We start from the raw sequence: 21028 nt of genomic DNA on the forward strand, positions 1-21028 counted from the left end.
TGTGTCACAGGCTATATTTATACGTATTGATATACTCCCTAAATATGAAATAACATGTCAGTAGGCTATTCCTGATTTAGGCAATTAGAGGAGTAGCCTATAGTGCTCCGGACGTCATCAGTAGGCCAATATATGCGTACCTAAAGAGGGCAAATAACAGGTTTCAACATGTCAGTAATTTTCTCGTTTACGTTGGAATGCTGGTAAATCTAAATGTTTATAACCATAAACCTACTACAACACAACAGCTATTGGCAAGGTACTAAGACCATAAACTAGTGACATAGTATAGTTTAACTAATTTCAGATTGTTTTGATATGTTAATAGAGCTGATCTATTTGTGTTTCAAATCAGTTCTTTTCATTCATATGAAACTTCAAGGAAACTGACGTTTTCCCCTCAGTCTGAAAATTAAGGGCATTATGACCCGGGGAATAAATGCCAGGATCATATCCTCTTGCGTCTGACTCCTGTAGGACTAAACCCAGACTTTTCTGTTCCCTCCTCCTAAACTTTGAGAACCGGGACAATGCTATGTACGTGCAGACAGACATGACCGTCTACTGGTAAAGAAAAGCCAGGTTAATTTAAACTACACAGATGTTCGATGTGGATGCGACAAATGAAAGAGTGAGATCATGTTCCTACATGAAAAAAGGAAGAGCTGGTCTCTATTTTTTATCTGCCTATTTTTTATCACCACGGTTCTGGTCGAAGCCCAGTATGAGAAATATAGCTTCACAAGTTTCCCCCAGAACGACATTATGCCACTGGATTCTGCTTACGGGCATGCCATTGACCAGTACTCCGCTCAGAGTTGGAAAGAGAGCATAAAATACCTGGAACTTTGTTTGCGCCTCCATCGGCTCCTGAAGGACAGCGAAACGTTTTGCAGCCAGAACTGTACTAATGTCAGTCGGGAAAATGATACTTTATTCGCCGACAGCAGCCTCCGAATTATGCGACATTTCTTACTCCGGGCATCGTGTCTAAAAAAGTGTAAGGCATCCTTTCCAGTGTTTGCAGTAGCCTACCCAAGGCAAGATGTTCTGGAAGCTTTCGAAAAAAGGGTACCATACCGGTACATACAATATGCCTACTACCAGGTGAGATCAAAATAAAGCGTCGAGATAAGAAAATATTTTAGATTTTAGCAGAGAAGTTCCAAACCACAGAAATTAATGTTGGTGATCTACTAATTATTTCTACTTTTGACCTTTATTCTATGTGTAGCTCATTAGACTAATAATTAGCTTACGCAGTTAAACGTAACTAATACCTGTCATTAAGATGGACAAGTCCTCAACGAATAACCCTGAGGTTGTTAGGATAAGGATAATTAATAGTTCTTGACATGGAATTTTAGAGTGAAAGGCTGCATATTTGTGTGCAATGGCATTCTCGGTGAGGAAGTAGCCAATCCTAGCACTTTCCACACGTTCCCATCACTGCTTCCATACCTCCAGGCTGATTCTTTACGCTACAAGATCAAAGTATTACTCTACTTAGCCCTCCTGTTGAGAAAGTAGCGAACTCAGCAGTTGAACATATGCCACGTCTCTCACCCGACCTGCGCCCTATTAAACACTTCAGCCCTCCAGCCCAAACAATCGGCTCATTCTTCTCTATTAAACACAAGGCTTGCAAATCTGACTACAACTCGGCTTTTAAAGCCATGTTTTGCTGGAGATCATTTTTAGTTGTCCAAGTGCACCATAAGCGTACCAATGTGCCAAACATGAATTGTATTTTCTCCATGCCCCATGTGTCCGTCCTGGAAGTTTGTGGTTGCTCTGACTAGATGATTTGTCCTCTGTCACAGTGAGACATTCTCATAGGTGGGTGGTGATCTCATGGCTCAGTTTAGCGCATCTGTTTCTTCGCTTACTTCTATACCGAAACCTCCAGAATACACCACGGATGACCCAAGGACACCCTAGAGTTATACTCCTTATCACTGGCATTCTTTGTCTTTCATAACGAAATCAGAAAACTTGCCTTTTTACAATACCTTCTGGTTGGATGAGAGTAGTTACATCCTACTGTTACCTTAGTGTAGGCTCACATTGACTTGACAACAAGCCTGTGATGTTAATCAGGGACCGGGGTATAGGTCATATCGTAAGGTGAAGAATTCTGCCAAAATGGAGCACCATTTGTTTCAATGAAGCATTTTGGTTAAGGCATAGGATGGTGTTTTAAATATAAACCAGTTAACAGGAGAGAAAAGAACACTTCAAATAACAAGAGCTTTACCTTCAAGACTCATACAATTGCAGTAGCTGTTTTAAATGAGATATATTTGTGTCTTTTGCAGTTAAACAATTTGGAGAGGGCTGTGTCTGCAGCCTACACGTTCCTCCAGAAGAACCCAGAGGACCCTTACTTAACCAAGAACATGAACTACTACAAAACGCTTTTTGAAGTGGATGAATACCTCATCGACCTTGAGGAGCGTCCATATGAGGTCCAGTATTAACACCTTGGTGTCACTATCCGACTCTTGTTGACAACTTCAATGTTGTTGTTCTGCAGCTGTGTTAATAATTGACCTCTTAGTGTTACTATTTGTAACAATTAGCCTCAACATGTGACAGTACTGTACTGTCCATTCTGTCCTCCAGGGCGTCTTCCTGAAAGCTGTCAAACTGTACAACTCTGGGGACTTCAGCAGCAGTGCTAGAAACATGGAGCAGGCCACCACTGAGTACTTCAAAGTGTACGACTTCTGTCTAGCAGGATGTGAGGGCTCATATGAGATCACCGAGTTCAAAGACTTCTACCCTACATTAGCAGGTGAATGGGCTTTTCAATCATTTCATTTACATGACCGACAAAGCTAATGACAAACAACATCATCTGTGTTTAATATGTCTCCTTCCTCTCTCTCTCTCCCTCTCCATGTAGACCTCTACACTGAGGTGTTGAGGTGTAAGGTGAAATGTGAGGAGAACTTGATGCCCAACGTCGGGGGTTTCTTTGTGGAGAAGTTTGTGGCCACCATGTACCACTACCTCCAGTTTGCCTACTACAAATGTAAGGAGCATGTAAGACCACCATCCGTGGGATAGATAGATCTCACAGATCTACCTCAACAGCTCAGACAGATAGGCTACAGACTGTTTCATATCAGCGCTTCCCAAGGCCTGTTTCAACATCATAACCAGGGCCGGACTGGCCGTCGGGAGAGTCGGGAGATTTCCCGAAACGTCCGGTCAAACGGCCGGGGCATAATGCAAAAAAATAAATTCTATAATAATAATACACGGTCGTGGGCCGGTCTGCGCTTCAAAGTCCGTTGCGTTTTTCAGTCCCAGTCCAGACCTGATCATAACAATTAGTAAATGACATAGCAATGACATGACATGACGGCGTGACATGTCCGGTTTTATACTACAGCTAAGCCCCCATCCCTCCCTGTTCAGTGAACGACGTGAAGAACGCTGCCCCGTGTGCGGCCAGCTACATGCTGTTTGACGCCAGCGACCAGGTGATGCAGCAGAACGTGGTGTACTACCGCTTCTACCGAGAGCAGTGGGGCCTGGAGGAGCACCACTTCCTGCCCCGACCAGTGAGTGACCGTGACAACTACCGCCTTGGTGTGAACACATACGCCATACCAGGGTAGCAATTCAAAACCCATGGATTCTTGTCAAATTCTTAAATTCCTTGCTTCTTTTACTTGCTACGGCTGCTTTGAAGCATCCAATTAAACAAAGCCACAGTTCCCTGACACACACTGCTTTTGCTGCTACTGTCGCCTTATATTGTGTAGTAAATAATAATATTGTCATTACAACGCTGAAGGGCAGTAAAACAAAAGGGAAACAATACAGGCCGTAAACATAGGTACTGTTTGGTTTTCTTTCGTGCCATGTCACTCACCCCAGACCGGCCATGCTGTGTTTGTTTCCCAGGAAGCTCTGATGTACCACAACCAGACCACCAAGCAGAAGGAGATGCTGGAGTTTGCACTAAATTACCTACAAACAGATGATGAGGTAAGGTGCTGGTGTCACACAGGGGGAGTTTCTAGACAGAACCATTAAACCGGCCTGTCATAAATAATATGATGATATAATGAGCGTCATGTCATGTAAATACATTTTACAACCAAAAAACCTTTTTGGTGCTGTCCAAAATAACCACGTCTACTCACTCTCAGTGTTTACTCAGGTGAAAAACAAACCTGGTAAAAGGCCTGAGAGGATTTAGGGAGGAGAAATGGAAAGTGTCAGTAACTATGAGATGGAGACACAGGGAGAAGGAGGGCGGACTGTTTTCCTCCGGGTGAGTGTGGTATGTAGCTGGGAGGTGTTGGCCATTGAGGACCTGCCACATGCATTTAACTCTAGCCAGCCCCTCCCAGCTAACCACGTAGCCCTGACCTAGGAGGGGGAGGAGGACTCATGAGGGTTTCAAGAAAAGCAAAGATAGCGAGAGAGACAAAGATGACTTGCTGCTCAAAAGATTTAATGGGATGCAAAGCAAACAGGGAAGTAGGAGTGACAGAAAAACCAAGCAACAAAGACCATCAGGGAAGCGTCAATAAATCTTTTTTTCGTACCACTGTAAGTTCATCTGTGGGGGGGTCTCCCACTGACAGGATGTGGTGAGTCCAGAGGAGGTGTCCCTGGGTCCCTCCACCCCCCCTGACGCTGAGTTTGAGGGGGTAGGAGACTATGAGGAGGCCTTCGTAGCAGAATGGTGGCAGGAGCCCAAGACCAAGGGAGACACCGGTGATCCTGCAGTCTGACTCCCCCCCCTCCCCCCACCCGTGATCACCCCACAGGAAAGCATTGCTGCATCCCCCCTCTCTACACAGCAACATACCCAATAAAGTAGCCAGCCTGAAGACACTTCCTATCAACAATCCACTTACACACATGCCTGGTGGGCCATTTAGGGAGAACATACGTAAACAGATAGAGACCTCTGCGGAACCCAAGCTTAGATAGCCCACTCTCAGAGAAGCCACTCTCAGAGAAGCAACTCTCAGAGAACCCACTCTCAGACTGCTGGTGGAAATGACAGCTATCCAACCAGGAAGGATTGTTCAAATATATATTCAAGCATTTGTGTAATCTTTAAATAAGGAACGATGTATTATGCTTGTTGATATGGCTTATATTTTTGTCTGTTACATTTCTAATTTAATGAAATGAAATACCTTTTGTGTGCCTTAGCCTAATAGGAAAGAGATCTGTGAATGGTGACTCATCACAAGTATTTGGTACAGCAAGTTCAAATGTCCACATACCTAACGCCAAGCAAACAACTGCACAAAAATGTGGAATAAAGTGACACTATTCTTTTAAGAAAGATTTGTATTTCTTTATCTACATGTTCAGACATTTTAAACTTCTTTGTTCTCTTGGTGGTCAGACATGGAAGACATTTGTCAAAATACGACATTCAAGATACGAACTAGATCTAAATATAAATGGCTCTTTCACCTTTGTTGTCTAGGGAACAAGTTATGTCCTTTCACTCGAGGGGACAGTTCATATTCGGACTAGCATAATCAACTTCTATCTGTGTCACCCGAGTCATCCTAAGGAGGGCTGAGGACAAGCCGGCTGGTGTCCCTATGTTAAGTCCCAAATAGCACCCTCCGTTGGAAATAAGGGAAATGAAGAAGGACAAAAGTCATAAAAGTGGTTTTAACTTTGAGATTTTTTTTATTTCCTTCATACTTCCATTCATCTACAGGGCTTTGTTCATAATTTATTTGTATTCATTCAAAAAGACAGTGTTTAAAAATATGGGCTAGGACGTGTCTCTTTTTTCACAGCTTTCCATATCCAAAATGAAAGCAAAACGACCATAATTTCCACAGACTGTATTTAATACCAGCTCAGTACATATTGTAGGGACAATAGTGCATCTGTCATAGTGCAAAGCTCAACAGAATCAAACGGACCTCGAAATATCCACCCATGTCATTCTGGCTTTCTCCTAAACCCTTATCTAGAACCCTATAATCTCATTTACAGTGTAACCCTGGGGATCAATACAAGGGGTCTGGGGAAGCAGCCACTGAGGGCTCATGGGCTGGTAACAAATAGACAAGTCTTAAGATCTAGGCGCTAGCTGGAATGGCAACATGGCCAAGTGGCTAGTTTATCAGCCACATTTACACGTACAGTGACGAGGTATGAGTGGAAACATATTAGAGATTTACAGATGCAAGTCAAGACACAGATCAATGCTCGTCGAAAACAGATTGAATTAATGAATTATAACGTTGCATTTAAATCATCGATTTCATTAACATACAGTGTATCAACGTCACTATTTTGTAAGTATGTACAAATAGGTGTGCGTACGTATGTGAACACACAGACGTAGGCTAGTGCTCGTTTTTACGATGTTACAGGACATAAAACATCTTTTTTGTTCATGTGTTGTCATGGCGGCAGAGCACAGGTCACAGAAAACATGTCTAGATGTAAAAACCTCTCCACGTGTTGGCAGGAGTGTCAAGGTGAACATTCATCCGTTCTTCCTAGCTCTAAAAACACCATACATTCACACAGACACACTGAACCTCCGCTAACATTCACACTTGGGCCTGGAGAGGTGGTGAGTAGGCTACAGACACTAACAGGCATTGTTAACACTAGGTGTGGAATGTACTACGTTGACAGGTCTGCGGCTGAAAACACTAAGTTGCGGTCTCTGCTGCTATGTTATACTTAGTCATTTATATTTACTCATTTATCAGACGCTCTTATCCAGAGAGACTTACAGTAAGTACAGGGACATTCCCCCCGAGGCAAGTAGGGTGAAGTGCCTTGCCCAAGGACACAACGTCATTTGGCACGGCCTGGAATCGAATCGGCAACCTTCTGATTGGTAGCCCGATTCCCTAACCGCTCAGCCATCTGACCCCCAGTGCTAAGTTCAGACTCTTAACATGATCCCAAAACCATAATACCTGGCCCTGTTCTAACACATTAAAAGGATGTGTGTGTTAGTGTGTGGGGGAGAGGGGTAAATGCCCCCAAACACTTAACTTACAATAAACAAATACATACCCCATGTCAGCCCAGGTACCATATACGGGTATATTCATTCTCTGTCAAAATCATTCTGATATCAGCTAAGAATGATTTATTGTCCAAGCTCCATTGTATCTTTGGAAAAAGGCCTGTACCGGGCCTGTAGTCTACACCCTTTCAATTCCGTCCTTGTTGTTTGAACAGTCTCTTCGCTTAGCAGCTGATCAGCCATCCGTGGTGGCCCCTGACAGGGCCAGTCCACCACTCTGGCCTCAGGTCCTCTTCACCGAGACAGAGCAGCTGGCTCTGTTTACTTAGGACTGGGTTATAGCCCATCCCACGGCCGGTCAATCCCACCTGTGGTTTTTGTTTTTAGGCAGGCAGGCTGACATTGGAAGGACAGGTCTCTGGTTGAATCGGTCCACCACTGATATGTTCTTCTTGAGACTGTCGGAACGAAAGGGAAGTGAAGACACAGTCGCACTGGTGTGTGGTCCGCTGGCAGCTGCCACTGAGCTGAGATATGATTGACTGGTACCGCGGTGTCTGGGAGGAGCTACAGACGCTCAGAAGGGGGTGGGTTTGGAGAGATGGGAAAACAGGAAGTAGACAGGAAGTGGACAGGAGAAGGTATGTTATCATCCTTTTGACAGTTTCAGGACAGGAGTGGAAGACTTCTTGATCCCCTTTTCTCCGATGTGGAAAAGACACAGTGAGAGGAAGACAGGTGGGACAGACATGAAGAGGGAAAGACGAGCTGGCATCTTATCCGCCGCCAGATCTGTTTGGAAATACAGCGCAGCGTGAGAGATGGTCTTTAAGTTAAATTAAAAAGAGACATTCTGTAGATACTGGCAATGTCGGAAGAATGTAGAATGATAGATGGGATTTCAGGTAACGGTCATAAGACAGGTTAGAAGGTAAGGTAAGACTGAGCCTTAGGTGTTAATGGACTCATGCAGTGGGACATTGCCCTCAGGGAAATAACACTATGGATGGATGAGGTAAGTCAGTTGCCATGGATGGATGAGGTCTGTCTGGTAGGGGGTCGTAGGGTATCATCCAGTGTTAGCACCCAGCTTGTTCATACCTTCCTCTCCGGATGTTCCTGTGTCCAGGGAGAGCCAGGAGAGCGTTAGCAGGAGAGACATGAGGAGAGACATGAGGAGAGGAGAGACAATAACAGCAGCAGCATCAGTGTAATGTTCATAACAGAGGCTGTGGCGACTGACTTGAGTAGAAGTCATTTTATAAAGCCCATCACTGTAGCCAGTGTTCTAGCACTGTAGCCAGTGTTCTAGCACTGTTGCCAGTGTTCTAGCACTGTAGCCAGTGTTCTAGCACTGTTGCCAGTGTTCTAGCACTGTAGCCAGTGTTCTAGCACTGTTGCCAGTGTTCTAGCACTGTTGCCAGCATTCTAGCACTGTAGCCAGTGTTCTAGCACTGTTCACACCAAAACAACCTAACGTCCAGAGTTGATAGTTTGAGTGCAGAAACTGATGGGCTTTATTTTTGACCTGAAATGAAGTAGGGTCAGCGTTAATAATCTTTTCTTTCCTCGTTGATGCACTGATACCACAGCCACATCAAGTTAAAAAAAGAAAAGGCATTAATCAATCGATCAATCAATCAATCAAGCGTTCATTCATGGTATCCCTCTATCTCATCATTTCAGCTGGCCACCATACTCCATTCAACAAAATATAGTGTAATAGCATAACATGCTGCTGGTCAAATTGTTTTCATGGCACCAACCATCTCCCTCCAGGATGGCCCCTCCCATACATCCACCTTGTGTGTGGTGGGTCCGTCCATCAACCCTGACCCCTGCTACGGTACATCCAGCCTTCCCCCAGGGCTCTCTGCCTGGGGATCACAGCTCATGCACACATGCACACACACTTACCCCTGTCCCTGAAAGGATTCCACGCTGTCAGAAGTGATGGCCAAATCAGTTCCAGAGTAGAGGTTATTAACAGGGCTTTGCAAAAGCAAAGACCCCCATTTAGACCTCCTCTAGAAAAGTAACATCGCTTCAAGAGGTATAGATAGTTTGGGTAGCTTTAATATGTCTTGTTATGTCTCTTAAGTAGGTGGAAGGGTGATATGGAGGTCATCCTTTTAGGTCAGAGTCTGAGAAGAGAGCAGGCATGCACAGCTAGAGCACGACTGAGAAGGTAGTGAGGTAGTCTAGAGGTCGGTAAGGCTGGACTATAAACAGAGGAACTATAGACTCCACTCCAGAGGAGGCACCAGTTCACTGAACAGATCTGAAACATGCATGGCTTCAGATGAGCAACTACAGACAGAGCTGGAGTTGTTTCCTGGCAGGGTACCAATGCGGTCATTTCCGGTTCCACTAAGAGCTAGGGGACTGGGAGGCAGACTGAGAGACAGGGTAAAGCTACAGGTTCTTCCCTATCAGGCCCCCGCCTCTCATGGTCACATTGCGTCCAGGGGGGGTCAAGTGATGCGGCCGATCCTAGAAAACGCGACGCCGTTTAAAGCGTTCGCATGTTAGATACATCCCCTCCTCTCTCCCCCAGCAGGCTGATGAGTTGCAGGCGTATTTCAGGAGAGGTGTGAATGGGGGCCTTGGGGAGAAGCAAACAGGTACACAGAGGCATGCCAGAACTCTTACTTAAATCCCCATCCTGTTCCCCCTAGGACTATAGCTGCCAGGAGAATAGCACCTGCGATGGACCCTATTATGATATTGGTGCCACTGGGACCTGCGCAGAGGAAGGAGGGGGGGGGGGGGGGGGGGGTAGAGGTGCAGAGGAGGAGGAGGAGGGAAGGGGGGAAGAAACAAAACAACACCACCAAGAACACACATCAGAGGACAGCGTCAACACTGTACATCCACCACGGCAACCAGAGACAGGAAGAAAGAGAGAGGCCAACGAGATACCTGAAGACACAGAGAGAGAGACAGAGAGAGAGAGAGAGAGAGAGAGAGAGAGAGAGAGAGAGAGAGAGCGTAAGAAAGGAGAAGTTCCAGCACATGGGGGTGAGGAGGGAGAACGGGCGGGAGAGCGGAGGGAAGTCAGGGAGACGACAGGAAGTCAGGGAGACGACAGGAAGTCAGGGAGACGACAGGAAAAAAAGAGGGGTTTTATTACTTCTTTCTCATTCCCCCACTCTTGCTCTTTCAGCGGGACCCCCCTCGTGCTCAGGGGGGGGGGGGTTTGCCCTATGAGAGCAACTGTCAAACTGCTCTGTCATTGGCCGACTGCAAGAAAGTAAGGAAGACATTTGAAGATTGCAGCCGGGTCTCAGCAACTCAGACACACTTACACACACAACCACGTGGGCACACGTACACACACACACACACACACACTTCTATTGAATGGCTTACACATTCAGCAACCCACTTAAGATCCTCCCACATGAAACCATGACCAGAGAAAATATCATGAAATGCAACTATTGATTAACTTTCTCTCTTTTCTGTCTTGTTGTTGCTTGCCTCGGGACATAACTGAGAAACTGAACCAGGCTCTTGAAGGAGCATGACCCAGTGTGCGATCTACTACACTCACTGTCAACACAAAGATATCACACCATGGAGAACAGACTATGAGAGGGTTTGAGAGAGGGCAGACAGATAGACAGACCAGACTGACAGACAGACAGATAGACAGACAGACCAGGCTGACAGACAGACAGTGGGGGGGTGGGATGGTATGGACCTTTCTTCTCTGGGCCGGAAGAGACGGTGGGGTCAGGGATGGGGTCAAACACGCTGCAGTCCTTCCCCGTGTAGTCCCGGTCACAGATACACTTCACCTCGTTACTGCAGGTCTGAGGGAGGGAGAGAACCACACAGATAATAGTTACGAGTGTGTATGTGTGTGTGTGTGTCTGGAGCAGAAAGCTCCTGTCAGCGCGGGGGGCTCGTCTCACCCCGTGGTCGGAGCAGGTGTGTCCGAAGGCGGATCCTGAGCAGGTGCTCAAGTTGAAGGCGCCCACGGCCAGGCAGCGGCGCTCCAGACACATCATGTTGGGGCCGCAGGGCGTCCCATCCTCCACGTAGCCCAGGTCCGACCCGTCTTCCAGCAGCGCGTGGCCGCCTCTGAACAAACACACACACACCACAGAAGAAGAGTAGATAAGAGCAGATAATGACCCACACATAGCAGATGCCATGATGATTTAGTCCTATGCGAGCCTCAACAGTAAGTATTTCAGTGTCCAGGCATGTCTGCAAAGCCACCCACCGGCAGTCCAGGTACTTGTTCTGGTGATATATAGTCAGGCTGGTCACCTCTCCTTGCAAATCCCCAAACTTTGGCTTCACCGTCATGTTGGCGCAAAACAGGAAGCCGCACAGCACATCCCTGCAGGAGGAGGGACATGGGGATGTACTGGGTGATCGTTTCCAGAGCAGAGCTCACAGTGCAGTGGGACAGTACGACCTGGGGACACTCACGGCTTGTTGCACTGCAGCCACCCCCGTCCCTCAGGGCCGAGACCACAGTTGCCCTTGTCTGTGCCCTCAGCATTCAGCTTCTCGTAACAGAAGCGGTCGGCTGAATCTGACAAACACACGGCGACTTGTTAGGAATGGCCCCCTGCACTTCTGCAACCGACCAGCAGAGGGCAGAGGACTGCAGTAGCCAAAGTCCTATTCTCTATCCTCACCAGCGAGGGTGTGGCGTTTCTTATTAAACTGAACTTAAATGAACTCACTGTATCCCCACAGTCCTCTGCACTGGCCATCACGAGTTCTGCATCGACCTCCATAACAACGACCCTGACAAAGAGATGGATACAAAAGATCAAAATATAGGACAAAAGGGAACACGACACACTTCTAAGCATCCTGTGTTCCGTGAAACAGAACACAGACCCATGAAATCAAACCAATACCTGAGTGCTGTCACACATGTATCCGTCCAGTTTATGCACATTATGTGGACACTGCAGGGGGATGATAAATGACGTTAGCCTCTGACATATAACACACTCGTAGAAAGCACTAGAACCGGTTGTGAGTAGGGGTGCAGCACCTGACTAGAGTCTCCGGTGCAGGTCTCTGGGATGTCACAGTCGTTGACAGCCTCACGACACACCGCCCCTCTAAATTCATACTGGGGACAAGAAGACACAACGACAACAATTATTAGAGAAGCCATCAGACAGGAGCCAACCGATTGACGGCAGTCAGACGTTTTATCACGTGGAGACGACCAGCTCCAGAGTTTAAGGAACACCCTGCCATGCCTGAAACGAGGAGGTGAATATGTCTATGTGAACGGGTGGGTACTTACCCTGCACCCACTACAGCACAGTCCATTACTGCACATGGCATCATGGGTCAGCGTGCACTTCTTACAGCACGGCCCTCCGCTGCGGGCGCACTCCTGGAAGCACAAATACAGATTCCAAATTAGCATGCTCCCTGCTAAGGCCACCCTGTCGGAGCTTGGGGATTGATGGCAGGTTATCTCTTGAAGAGATTCCCCCCATGACATACACTCACCAGCTGAGATCCACAGTCACACTCCTCCCCCGGCTCCACAAAGCCATTCCCGCACTCCGGAGGGTCCAACAGCTGGAGGGGGGGGGGGGGGGGTACAGAGTGTTGCAGGACAGGGGGAGAGATGAGAGGATGTGAACGTGAGGCAAAGGAGATGGAGAGGGTGGAGTACAAGAAATGATTAAACATAGAGGGGAGGCCGGAGGAAGGAAATGATGGGGATGGGCAAAGAACGGTGAGTAAATACGTGATCTGAGAGAAATTAGGACATTGGGATAATTAATTTGGCTATAAATAACAGCACTCAAGAGGGATTCAGCCTCCTCGTCTCCCCACTAGAGCAGCTTGCGCTTGCTCTAGTGGGGGTGTGGGAGGCCTTGCTGCCTCCCACACCCCCATGTCAGGCTCACCTTGCTGGGCTTGTTGAAGAGGCAGCTACCGCCCCCCTGCAGTAGGAACTGGGTGTACTCATCGACACTACAGCGAGAGAACTTGCGGGGTAGGTAGTAACTGTAGGTGCACATCCACACGCACGACGACACAGAGAGGAAGAAAAGAGAACGAGACAAGAGAGAGAGAGAGAGAGAGAGAGAGAGAGAGAGAGAGAGAGACAGACAGACAGACAGACAGACAGACAGACAGACAGAGAGAGAGAGAGAGAGAGAGAGAGAGAGAGAGAGAGAGAGAGAGAGAGAGAGAGAGAGAGAGAGAGAGAGAGAATTCAAAATATATCTCACAAGATTTGAGATGTAATTTTCCCATCTGGCAGCTGAAGAATCAGAACATAATCTCTGCTAGCACATGACTAAAACTGAAGTATTGCACCATCTGGCACACAGTCAAAGCCAACTAAAAGCTGTCATGGTGCTTACTGCTCCTTTTCTTTCCCCCACCCCAAATGTCTTAATGGTCAAACACAAAATCATCTTGACTCCAGCTGAGTGCTGTATGGTGTTTCAGCAAAAGAATAACTGATGACTGCAATTATCCAGATTTCCTTGGCAAATAAAGTGCTGACTACCCGTCAAAACAACCTAGGCGGCACTAGTCTTTGGTGAGTCGATGTGTTGCTGCTTTTAGAGTATCTAATTGAGCGAACTGAATGGCACAAACAACACTGAAGTGAGAGTGAGCTGGTGGAGTTCCCAGGTCCACTGGGTGCACGGTGTGAATGTCAATGTGAAGGCAGCAGTGCGCTTCGGCAGGGACGGCCGTGTCTTTCTCAAGCCTCACCCCGTGTCTTCCATGATACAGCCCAGCCAAGCATCAGGGCACCTGCAGTCGCCTGGGAGAGGAGAGAGAGGTAGGGGGGTGGAAGAGAAACAGAGAGGGGTGGGGAGGGAGGGGTGTTTGTAGAGCTTAGCGTAAGATGGCTGGTTGTTATCTAATTTTGTTTTTTTTCTCAATTTAGGAACAAGACGATGTCTTGTGATGAAACCTCGACTCTATTCCGCGGAGAGGTTAGCAGTGTGGAGGGCAATAGTGTGAACGACTCTCTTGTCGCTCACCCTCCTCCATCCACCTCTCTCTCCTCTCCACCCGGTCCTCACCTGCAGAGTTGCGTGCGTTGTTCCACCTCATCCCGATGTTCTGGCCCAGACTCTGGCACAGAGTTATGGCCATGGAGCCCACGTTCCCGTACTGGAAGTCACACAGAGTTACGCACGGCATCAGGAACCAAACACACCCTGGCGAATGGAAATGGAAGACGTGGCTAGTTCATGGTGGCTGTCCTCACCTCGTTGATGCCCCCTCCCCTGGCCGGAGAGCACACCCCGCCGGTGTAGGCAGTGCCACTGCGGCTGCTCTGGAACGTACGCCCCCTGGAGGGCACAAAAGGAACGACAATGGGCCCTGTTGAACACCCGAGCGCCCACAGTCAAATCTGCTGACGGCCGGCGCGAACGTGTATTACTCTGCCTGTAAGAGGCCACGAGGAGAGGAAGCACGCCCTTACGAGAAGAGGTGCACGGCGTCGCTCTGCTCCTTGATGCTCTCCCTCCTGTACTTCATGAAGTTCTGCAGCGTCGTCAAGGGGTCCGCCACCACTGACACCATGTTTGCAGAGGACCAGGTCTCCATGGCAACCAGGACAATGCGAGTGTTGAGCTGCTCCTTGTAGATCTGGAATCCGAAAATACGCCCACTAGCAAACCATGACAGCCGCACATCTTACAGCCACGGACATGCTGGTTTGAACCAAAAAGGATTTAACGGTGACTAGTAGGAGACTTTTTTGCGGCTTGAAACACTGACCCCAGGGTTAACCCTGAGGGGAGAAGGTGAGTATTATCTTACCGCGTCCGCCATGTTGACCACTGCTTTGGCAAAGTTCCTGGTCTGGGTGGTGGACCGGCGCAGCTGCACAAACTGCAGACACATGGTAAACAATGACACGAGGCACACACACGCACGCACGCAAGCAAGCAGCGGGTATTAGAGCGGCAACTCACCATTTCATAGTCGTTGACCACCATCAGCTCTATGTATTTGGTCTCCGTCTGCACGGTGGGCCTGCGCACCTGCCTCTTAGAGCGCTTCAGGGCCCCCGGGCCCCCCCGCTGCTCCACCTGGCCTGCTTCATCACCAGCACCATCCTCACCCCCCACACTAACCCCCTCACTGCCCTCTGTGCAATCTGAAGAAACAATAACACACAGAACGGGTGAGGGTTAGCCTGCTTCGGCTAACGGGTAAGAGAGTCGGTAGTTTCTAGAGAGAGAGAGAGAGAGAGAGAGAGAGAGAGAGAGAGACAGAGAGAGAGAGAGAGAGAGAGAGAGAGAGAGAGAGAGAGAGAGAGAGAGAGAGAGAGAGAGAGAGAGAGCAGGTATAGGGAGGTGTGCTGGCTGTCGTGGCCCACCTGGACAGTCAGGAGACAGTCTCACATCAGGCATCCTGTGGATGAGGTGAGCTCCATCGTCCTACGGTAGAGGAAACCCAGGAAGGAGATGAGACGTCGGTAGGGAAACACAGCTCGCCTTCAAAGCCGATTGATACTGTGACTGATGACAAAGAGGTATGGATCCTCCATGGCTGGCTGCCGTCTAAACCAATCACTCACCTGACTGCTCCCGTTGAGAACAGGCTCAATCCCATAGGAGAACATCCCATCTGAGAACATCCCACTGTGGGCAGAGAGTCGCAATCAAACAACCAGCATGTCAACAAGTAGACCAGTCTGATACAGTTTGGTCAAGGAACCAAACAGGGCTTGTGAAAGGCCTAGCTGGTGCCCTGTCAGGGTGGGTCCGGCGAGCAGACTCACCGCAGGCCATGGCAGGTGGAGAGGGCAGCCCAGGACTCGGGCAGACCTCGCAGCCTCCCCTGGTAGTAGCAGTGTTCCCCTCCCTGTGGAGACACACATCACATACCACGTCTCACACTAACCAACACCTCCTCCTTGGGGGGGGGGGACCCACACGGTGATCTGGCTCATACAGGCTCTGTTAACTTCGTTTCCTCGTTTTCTTTTCGATATGTCTCTCTCTCTTTCACTCTCTCCATTACGGCTGCTATTGCAGTCAGTGACCTACTTGTCCTGTGGCTCAGCTATACTCTAGTGTGCTCCACTGACAATGGCTTCACGGCACAGGAAGCTTTTAAATAAGTGAACATGTGAGATGCCATCTCAGCGCGCATACCATGGAATTGCACACTAACCTTGCACACTAACCTTGCACACTAACCTTGCACACTAACCTTGCACACTAACCATGCACATAAGGAGATAGACACAAGACCCTGGGCAACTCCCATTATGGTGCACTGATGTTCCCTTCTTAAGAGTTTGATTCTGAACCAAAAATGAAATGAACAGACTGGAACCTTGCCTAGCTGTAAATGGAGGGCTTGTGAGGCGTGGAATGAGCAGCCAGCTGAGCCAGAAGAGGCCCTGGTATGTCTGAGAGACTAGAGGCGACAGGATCTAGCCTGATGGCTGCTTCACCAGCCTGCCGGCCAGTCCTCCCACTCACGGCTCCTGGAAGAGACCAACTGTCTGCAAGCCTGCACACACTTACAGGGATGCACCCTGATGTGGAGGCACAGACACACACACACATACAAATAGACACACACACATAGAGACACATACAGACACACACACACACACACAGACAGAGATGCCAACTCTAGTCTTGGAGTTGACCGGCATTTCATTTCAGTCCCGGTTACCATTCTCTCTCTCTCTCTCTCTCTCTCTCTCTCTCTCCTGCTATCTCTCCCCCTCTATGTCTTCTTTCATTCTCTACTCTGCCAAGAACTTAATGACACCACAGAGCGGACTCGTTGCCATGGGAACAAGCTTCTGATTGGCTCCAAGGGCTGAGGCATGGTAGGGAATGCGTGGGTGGGGATGGGGAGTACGAAGAGTTGGGTGGGGGGGGTGGGGGAAGCTAGTAGCACGTTTATTTCAATGAGAGAAGATAAAACACTGTCTTCCCCACTAGCTCTAGGTCGAGGAGGCAGTGACACTCCTCCAGTCTATCGTCAAAACCAACTAGGCATGGAAGTTCCATTTTCTTCAAGCTAGGGGCATCTGCACAACCTGTCGACTAATTATATTCTCATCTGATAACTGCACGGAACAGAATGGACCACTTGGATTTTACAGAGGCAGGAGAAATCTATTTACTGGACATCTACTGTATGATGTACTGCACACACACACATTGTATCCCATAGCTTTGTCTCCTTTCACACACACACTGACATCCTGTACATACACACACTCACATCCTGTACATACACACACTCACATACTGTACATACACAATCACACCAACTTACCAGAGACTGGGAGGGCCTGCCGTCGTGGTCAAAGTGTCGCTCCACATATTCTGAAGACAAGAACTGACTGGAGCGACAACAAAGAGATACTGTGAGACAAACATCTTTAAAAACAACTTTCCACACACAATCGGCAGGCACACGCAACATCAAGGTCTTATATTAAGGGTGAAACACAACACAGTCAAACCCTGACTCTAGTGAACCTTTATAAATCACTCCCACAAAAGGCATTTTTGTGTGAATATAGTACAGTATTAACACAGACGCATGTGTTGGGAACCCACATACTGTCAGGCTACAATACGAGAATACAGTCCCTGTGCATCTGTAATACATGCAGTGTATAAAGGATGAATGTTCTGTTGACTCGCTGAGGGGAAGTGGTTCAGCTCTGGAAGCTCATGAATAGTGAAATCCTAATCATCCAGGCCACTCTCATTCCACTCTCCTGCGTTGGCTGCACTGCGTGGGTATGTTTGTAAATGTGTGTGTGGCGGCGAGTGTGTGCCTCTTGCCCTAGTACTGTACACATCTGCTCATGCAGCATAATCAAGGGGATACGAGTGCTCTCTAATGGAAGCAGTTAAGGACAGGCTAATGTGGACGTGTATGGTGATTAAGCAAATAGATACTGAACACCATTTTCTTTTCTTTTTTTTATCTATCCTGAGGAACAAGGCAAAAGAACACGATGACACAGTCTATCTAATCTCATCTAGTGACTAGTGAGAGTCATAGCGATGGTACTGACTGGTTTAGCTCGAGGTCCAGTGTGAAGGTGAGTCCAAAGGCTGCCACCTGGAAACTGCTGTGGGCCACATGGACGGTCTGAAACAGGAAGACGGATGTCTGATCTGAAATGGCTTTGCTAATTACAATATCTTGATTAGACCAATCCAATTATGCCGGATGGGGCATTCCTTCAGGAAGGGCGGCACAGGAGGAAGGTTCCTACAGGACCCGTAAAAGGAGGAAGGAAGTCATGGCTTCTGCATGCAGATTTGACCTCGGATCCATTTAGCAGACTTTTATCCAAGGAGACGTTCAAATGCATATTCAACTAGCATTCTGCAGCTTATATTGATTCCTGCTTACATAAGATAATTTAACAAACGAAAGGGAGCGAATGATAAATGTCTATCGATTGAGATCATTTCTGCAGGCCTACTTGATGCTCTATAAGGACTGAGTTTGATTTCTCCGATAGAGATGGATAGAGAATGAGGCAGGGTTGATAGAGGGAAGCTGGTGTGAAGTCCTGCCTGGGTGACAGCCAAACCCCTGACAAGTTCGAGGAGGGTGAAGCACAGAGAGGCTTTCCAGTCAGGTACAGATCTACTGCACACCAAACACTGTCTCCATCAGCACACAGTGGCAGCACTGGGGCAGCCTCGCCCCTCCCTGAGTCTGACCGCAGGGGCTGCATCACTGGGTCTCCTGTTAGACAAGACCAACGGACCATTCTGACCAATCATCTCCTCCAGTGACTCCACACTACTCGGCTCAGCTGCAGTTACACAACACAGGTTGTTTGGCTTGCCTGGGATACACTGGAGATGGTGGCGTGTGGCAGTTCTCCCAGTGTAGGTTATAGTCATAATAATAACATATTACAATTTGAATGGGCAAGTGTCGCTCCTGTGATAAGTCACTCTACGTTGAGAGATTTTAATATTTCAATAAAATCACACAGCAGGTTGATTCAAGCAGCCTAATCAGAGCATGCCTGTTTTTCAAGTGAGAAGCTTGGCTTCTCAAACCAGAGGAAACCATCTGTGCTGGTTTTCTAACTCCAGCAGCACCTGCTCTCACCCAGCACACACTCTCCCTCCACAACCCAGTCAGCAACGAGAGGACATAGAGTGACAGTGAGAGAGACAAACTGAGACAGAGAGAGAGACAGACACAGAGAGAGAGAGAGAGAGAGAGAGAGAGAGAGAGAGAGTGACAGTGAGAGAGTGACAGTGAGAGAGAAAAACTGAGACAGAGAGACAGAGAGAGAGAGTGTGACAGTGAGAGAAAAACTGAGACAGAGAGAGAGACAGACAGACAGACACAGACAGAGAGAGAGAGAGAGAGAGAGAGAGAGAGAGAGAGAGAGAGAGAGAGAGAGAGAGAGAGAGAGAGAGAGAGAATGGGAAACGTGACCAGGAGTTCTGGCCCATACTACACTTCTCATACGGGCCTGTTTCTATATTAATGGGGACATACTTCAACACACCATTGAATAATGGAGGAGTCCATAGCTTCACAAGGAAGGAGGATCATCGGACGTGATACGTGAATATTTCATTTAGGGCCTCGTTTTATCATGAGGCAGTGAACACAGCTAAACACACACACACACTCTGTTTCAGCTCTCCAATGTGTTGCAATGGTGCATGCAGCTTTGTGAGTGTAGAAAGCAGGTCAGAGGGATTCAAGTCTTAGATAGTGTAGACTTCTCAAAGGAAAGGCAGTGTCTCACATCGAGGTTTGATAACTGAAAATAGGGAATAGGCCCTGAGTCTAGCAATGGTTTCCAACCACAAGGGGTGCAACAAAGTTGCAAATAAGTGGGTCTTAACTGGGTCTGAAAGAAACATTGAAATTAAAACAAAACCGTTTTTCTTTGAAAATGATCTGTAACTGGGGATATATGATTGATGAAACTTACCGACGTGTCTCCTCCTCCGCTGCTGTTCTTCGCTCTGGTACTCAAATAGCCGTGGGCCATTTCCTTCCCCGACTTCATCTGCTGCAGCAGCCGCTTTGGATAGGTAACTTCGGCCGCACTGTCGCTGCCGTCTCCCCGTTCCACAAGCGGGAACCAATCCCACACACCTGCATCCCGCGCAAAATCCCTTACGCCGCCTGTAACGCGCGTCAGTTAGAGGAGTTAGGTCTACTCTAGCGACTCAAGTCTTTAACTCATTAGCTTACGAACTGAACTATGATTTATTTGTGAGCGATATACGATTAGTGACTTATAAGGGTATTGGAAAAGACGTGTACGGGCAAAGAGAAACGTGCATATAGTCTGGATGGCAGTAGGCGCTGCGGTTAAAATGTGTTGATGCAGCAAATCTGCTGCATCGGTTGTGCTGACGGGTAAGGGGCACAGTCTACGGGCTTGGCACCCAGCACCTACATTGTAAGTGTAGACCACAGAATAAAAAGTGATTGCAGGTGCACAATTTGACGACATAGGTCTAAACTACAGCACAGCCTTCTGGGTGAAGTTGGATATAAAAAGGCGTTCCGTTTCTACACTTGGCTAATGTTGGCATTACCCATCCCTTATCTTACCTGAAACGACCAGCCTCTCGCCCACTGCAGCAAAGACCAAGCACCACACCGCCAGCATGATCTTCACATATTCCTTCGGATTAACATCGAGAGCGTTTTAATGTAAAAATTGCAGACGATTGAAAATCGACGAGGAGCAGATTGTAGCAAAAAAAACATCGCCCGAGCCTGTTACACATCTGAGTAGAGTCCTCTCATCTTCCTTCTCGGAATTAGCCTAGTTCTGTCTCGTCAATGGTAGTCAGGCAGCCTCTCAACATTTGAATTTGATATCAAAATCTACAACAACAACAACAACAAAAAACTCTTAGCTGAGCCAATCAATAAACTATTGATCAGCCGATGGAATGCGCATAATTGTTTGAATGGGGAAATGTGTGCACGTACGCATGATTCCTGTAGCATTGTACGTGTGTTAGTCTGTCTCAACGTGTATGTGAGTCTGTGCGAATCTGCGGT

General features: G+C 47.8%; 2 protein-coding genes across 3 annotated transcripts; one reads left to right on the plus strand and one right to left on the minus strand.

The window, feature by feature from the left end:
* Positions 1-468: 468 nt before the first annotated feature.
* On the plus strand, positions 469-5300 carry p3h4 (prolyl 3-hydroxylase family member 4 (inactive)). The gene is made up of 7 exons (XM_067230866.1): positions 469-1107; positions 2319-2468; positions 2626-2797; positions 2909-3037; positions 3427-3572; positions 3919-4002; positions 4608-5300. The coding sequence occupies exons 1-7, from the start codon at positions 640-642 to the stop codon at positions 4755-4757; spliced, it is 1299 nt and encodes a 432-aa protein (XP_067086967.1). The 5' UTR covers positions 469-639; the 3' UTR covers positions 4758-5300.
* A 2233-nt stretch (positions 5301-7533) lies between these two features.
* LOC136940621 (disintegrin and metalloproteinase domain-containing protein 11-like) lies at positions 7534-20645 on the minus strand. 2 transcript variants are annotated; one of them, XM_067232835.1, is made up of 26 exons: positions 20570-20645; positions 19938-20134; positions 18033-18109; positions 17279-17345; positions 15756-15838; positions 15552-15615; positions 15351-15411; positions 14944-15128; positions 14789-14860; positions 14448-14614; positions 14229-14313; positions 14041-14131; positions 13724-13775; positions 12901-13000; positions 12494-12565; positions 12282-12374; positions 12021-12101; positions 11881-11931; positions 11701-11764; positions 11441-11546; positions 11229-11348; positions 10915-11083; positions 10701-10812; positions 9647-9737; positions 8096-8113; positions 7662-7786 (listed from the first exon to the last, which is right to left on the minus strand). In XM_067232835.1, exons 1-26 carry the CDS (start codon positions 20625-20627, stop codon positions 7771-7773), a joined length of 2352 nt encoding a protein of 783 aa, XP_067088936.1. In that variant the 5' UTR covers positions 20628-20645; the 3' UTR covers positions 7662-7770. The 2 variants fall into 2 exon arrangements, with proteins under 2 accessions (XP_067088935.1, XP_067088936.1); XM_067232834.1 differs by lacking the exon at positions 9647-9737 and having other exon boundaries at positions 7534-7786.
* Between the last annotated feature and the right edge of the window lie 383 nt (positions 20646-21028).

Source organism: Osmerus mordax, chromosome 3 (assembly GCF_038355195.1).
Source record: "Osmerus mordax isolate fOsmMor3 chromosome 3, fOsmMor3.pri, whole genome shotgun sequence".
In the NCBI taxonomy this organism is placed as follows: domain Eukaryota; kingdom Metazoa; phylum Chordata; class Actinopteri; order Osmeriformes; family Osmeridae; genus Osmerus; species Osmerus mordax.

Coding starts and splice junctions, on each gene's coding strand:
- p3h4 (XM_067230866.1), top strand. CDS start 640: ATGTTCCTACATGAAAAAAGGAAGAGCTGGTCTCTATTTTTTATCTGC. Junction 2,469..2,625: donor TTGAGGAGCGTCCATATGAG/GTCCAGTATTAA, acceptor TCTGTCCTCCAG/GGCGTCTTCCTGAAAGCTGT. Junction 3,573..3,918: donor ACCACTTCCTGCCCCGACCA/GTGAGTGACCGT, acceptor TTTGTTTCCCAG/GAAGCTCTGATGTACCACAA.
- LOC136940621 (XM_067232834.1), bottom strand. CDS start 20,627: ATGCTGGCGGTGTGGTGCTTGGTCTTTGCTGCAGTGGGCGAGAGGCTG. Junction 15,616..15,755: donor TCCACCTGCCATGGCCTGCG/GTGAGTCTGCTC, acceptor CTCTGCCCACAG/TGGGATGTTCTCAGATGGGA. Junction 12,566..12,900: donor TCTTCAACAAGCCCAGCAAG/GTGAGCCTGACA, acceptor CCCCCCCTCCAG/CTGTTGGACCCTCCGGAGTG.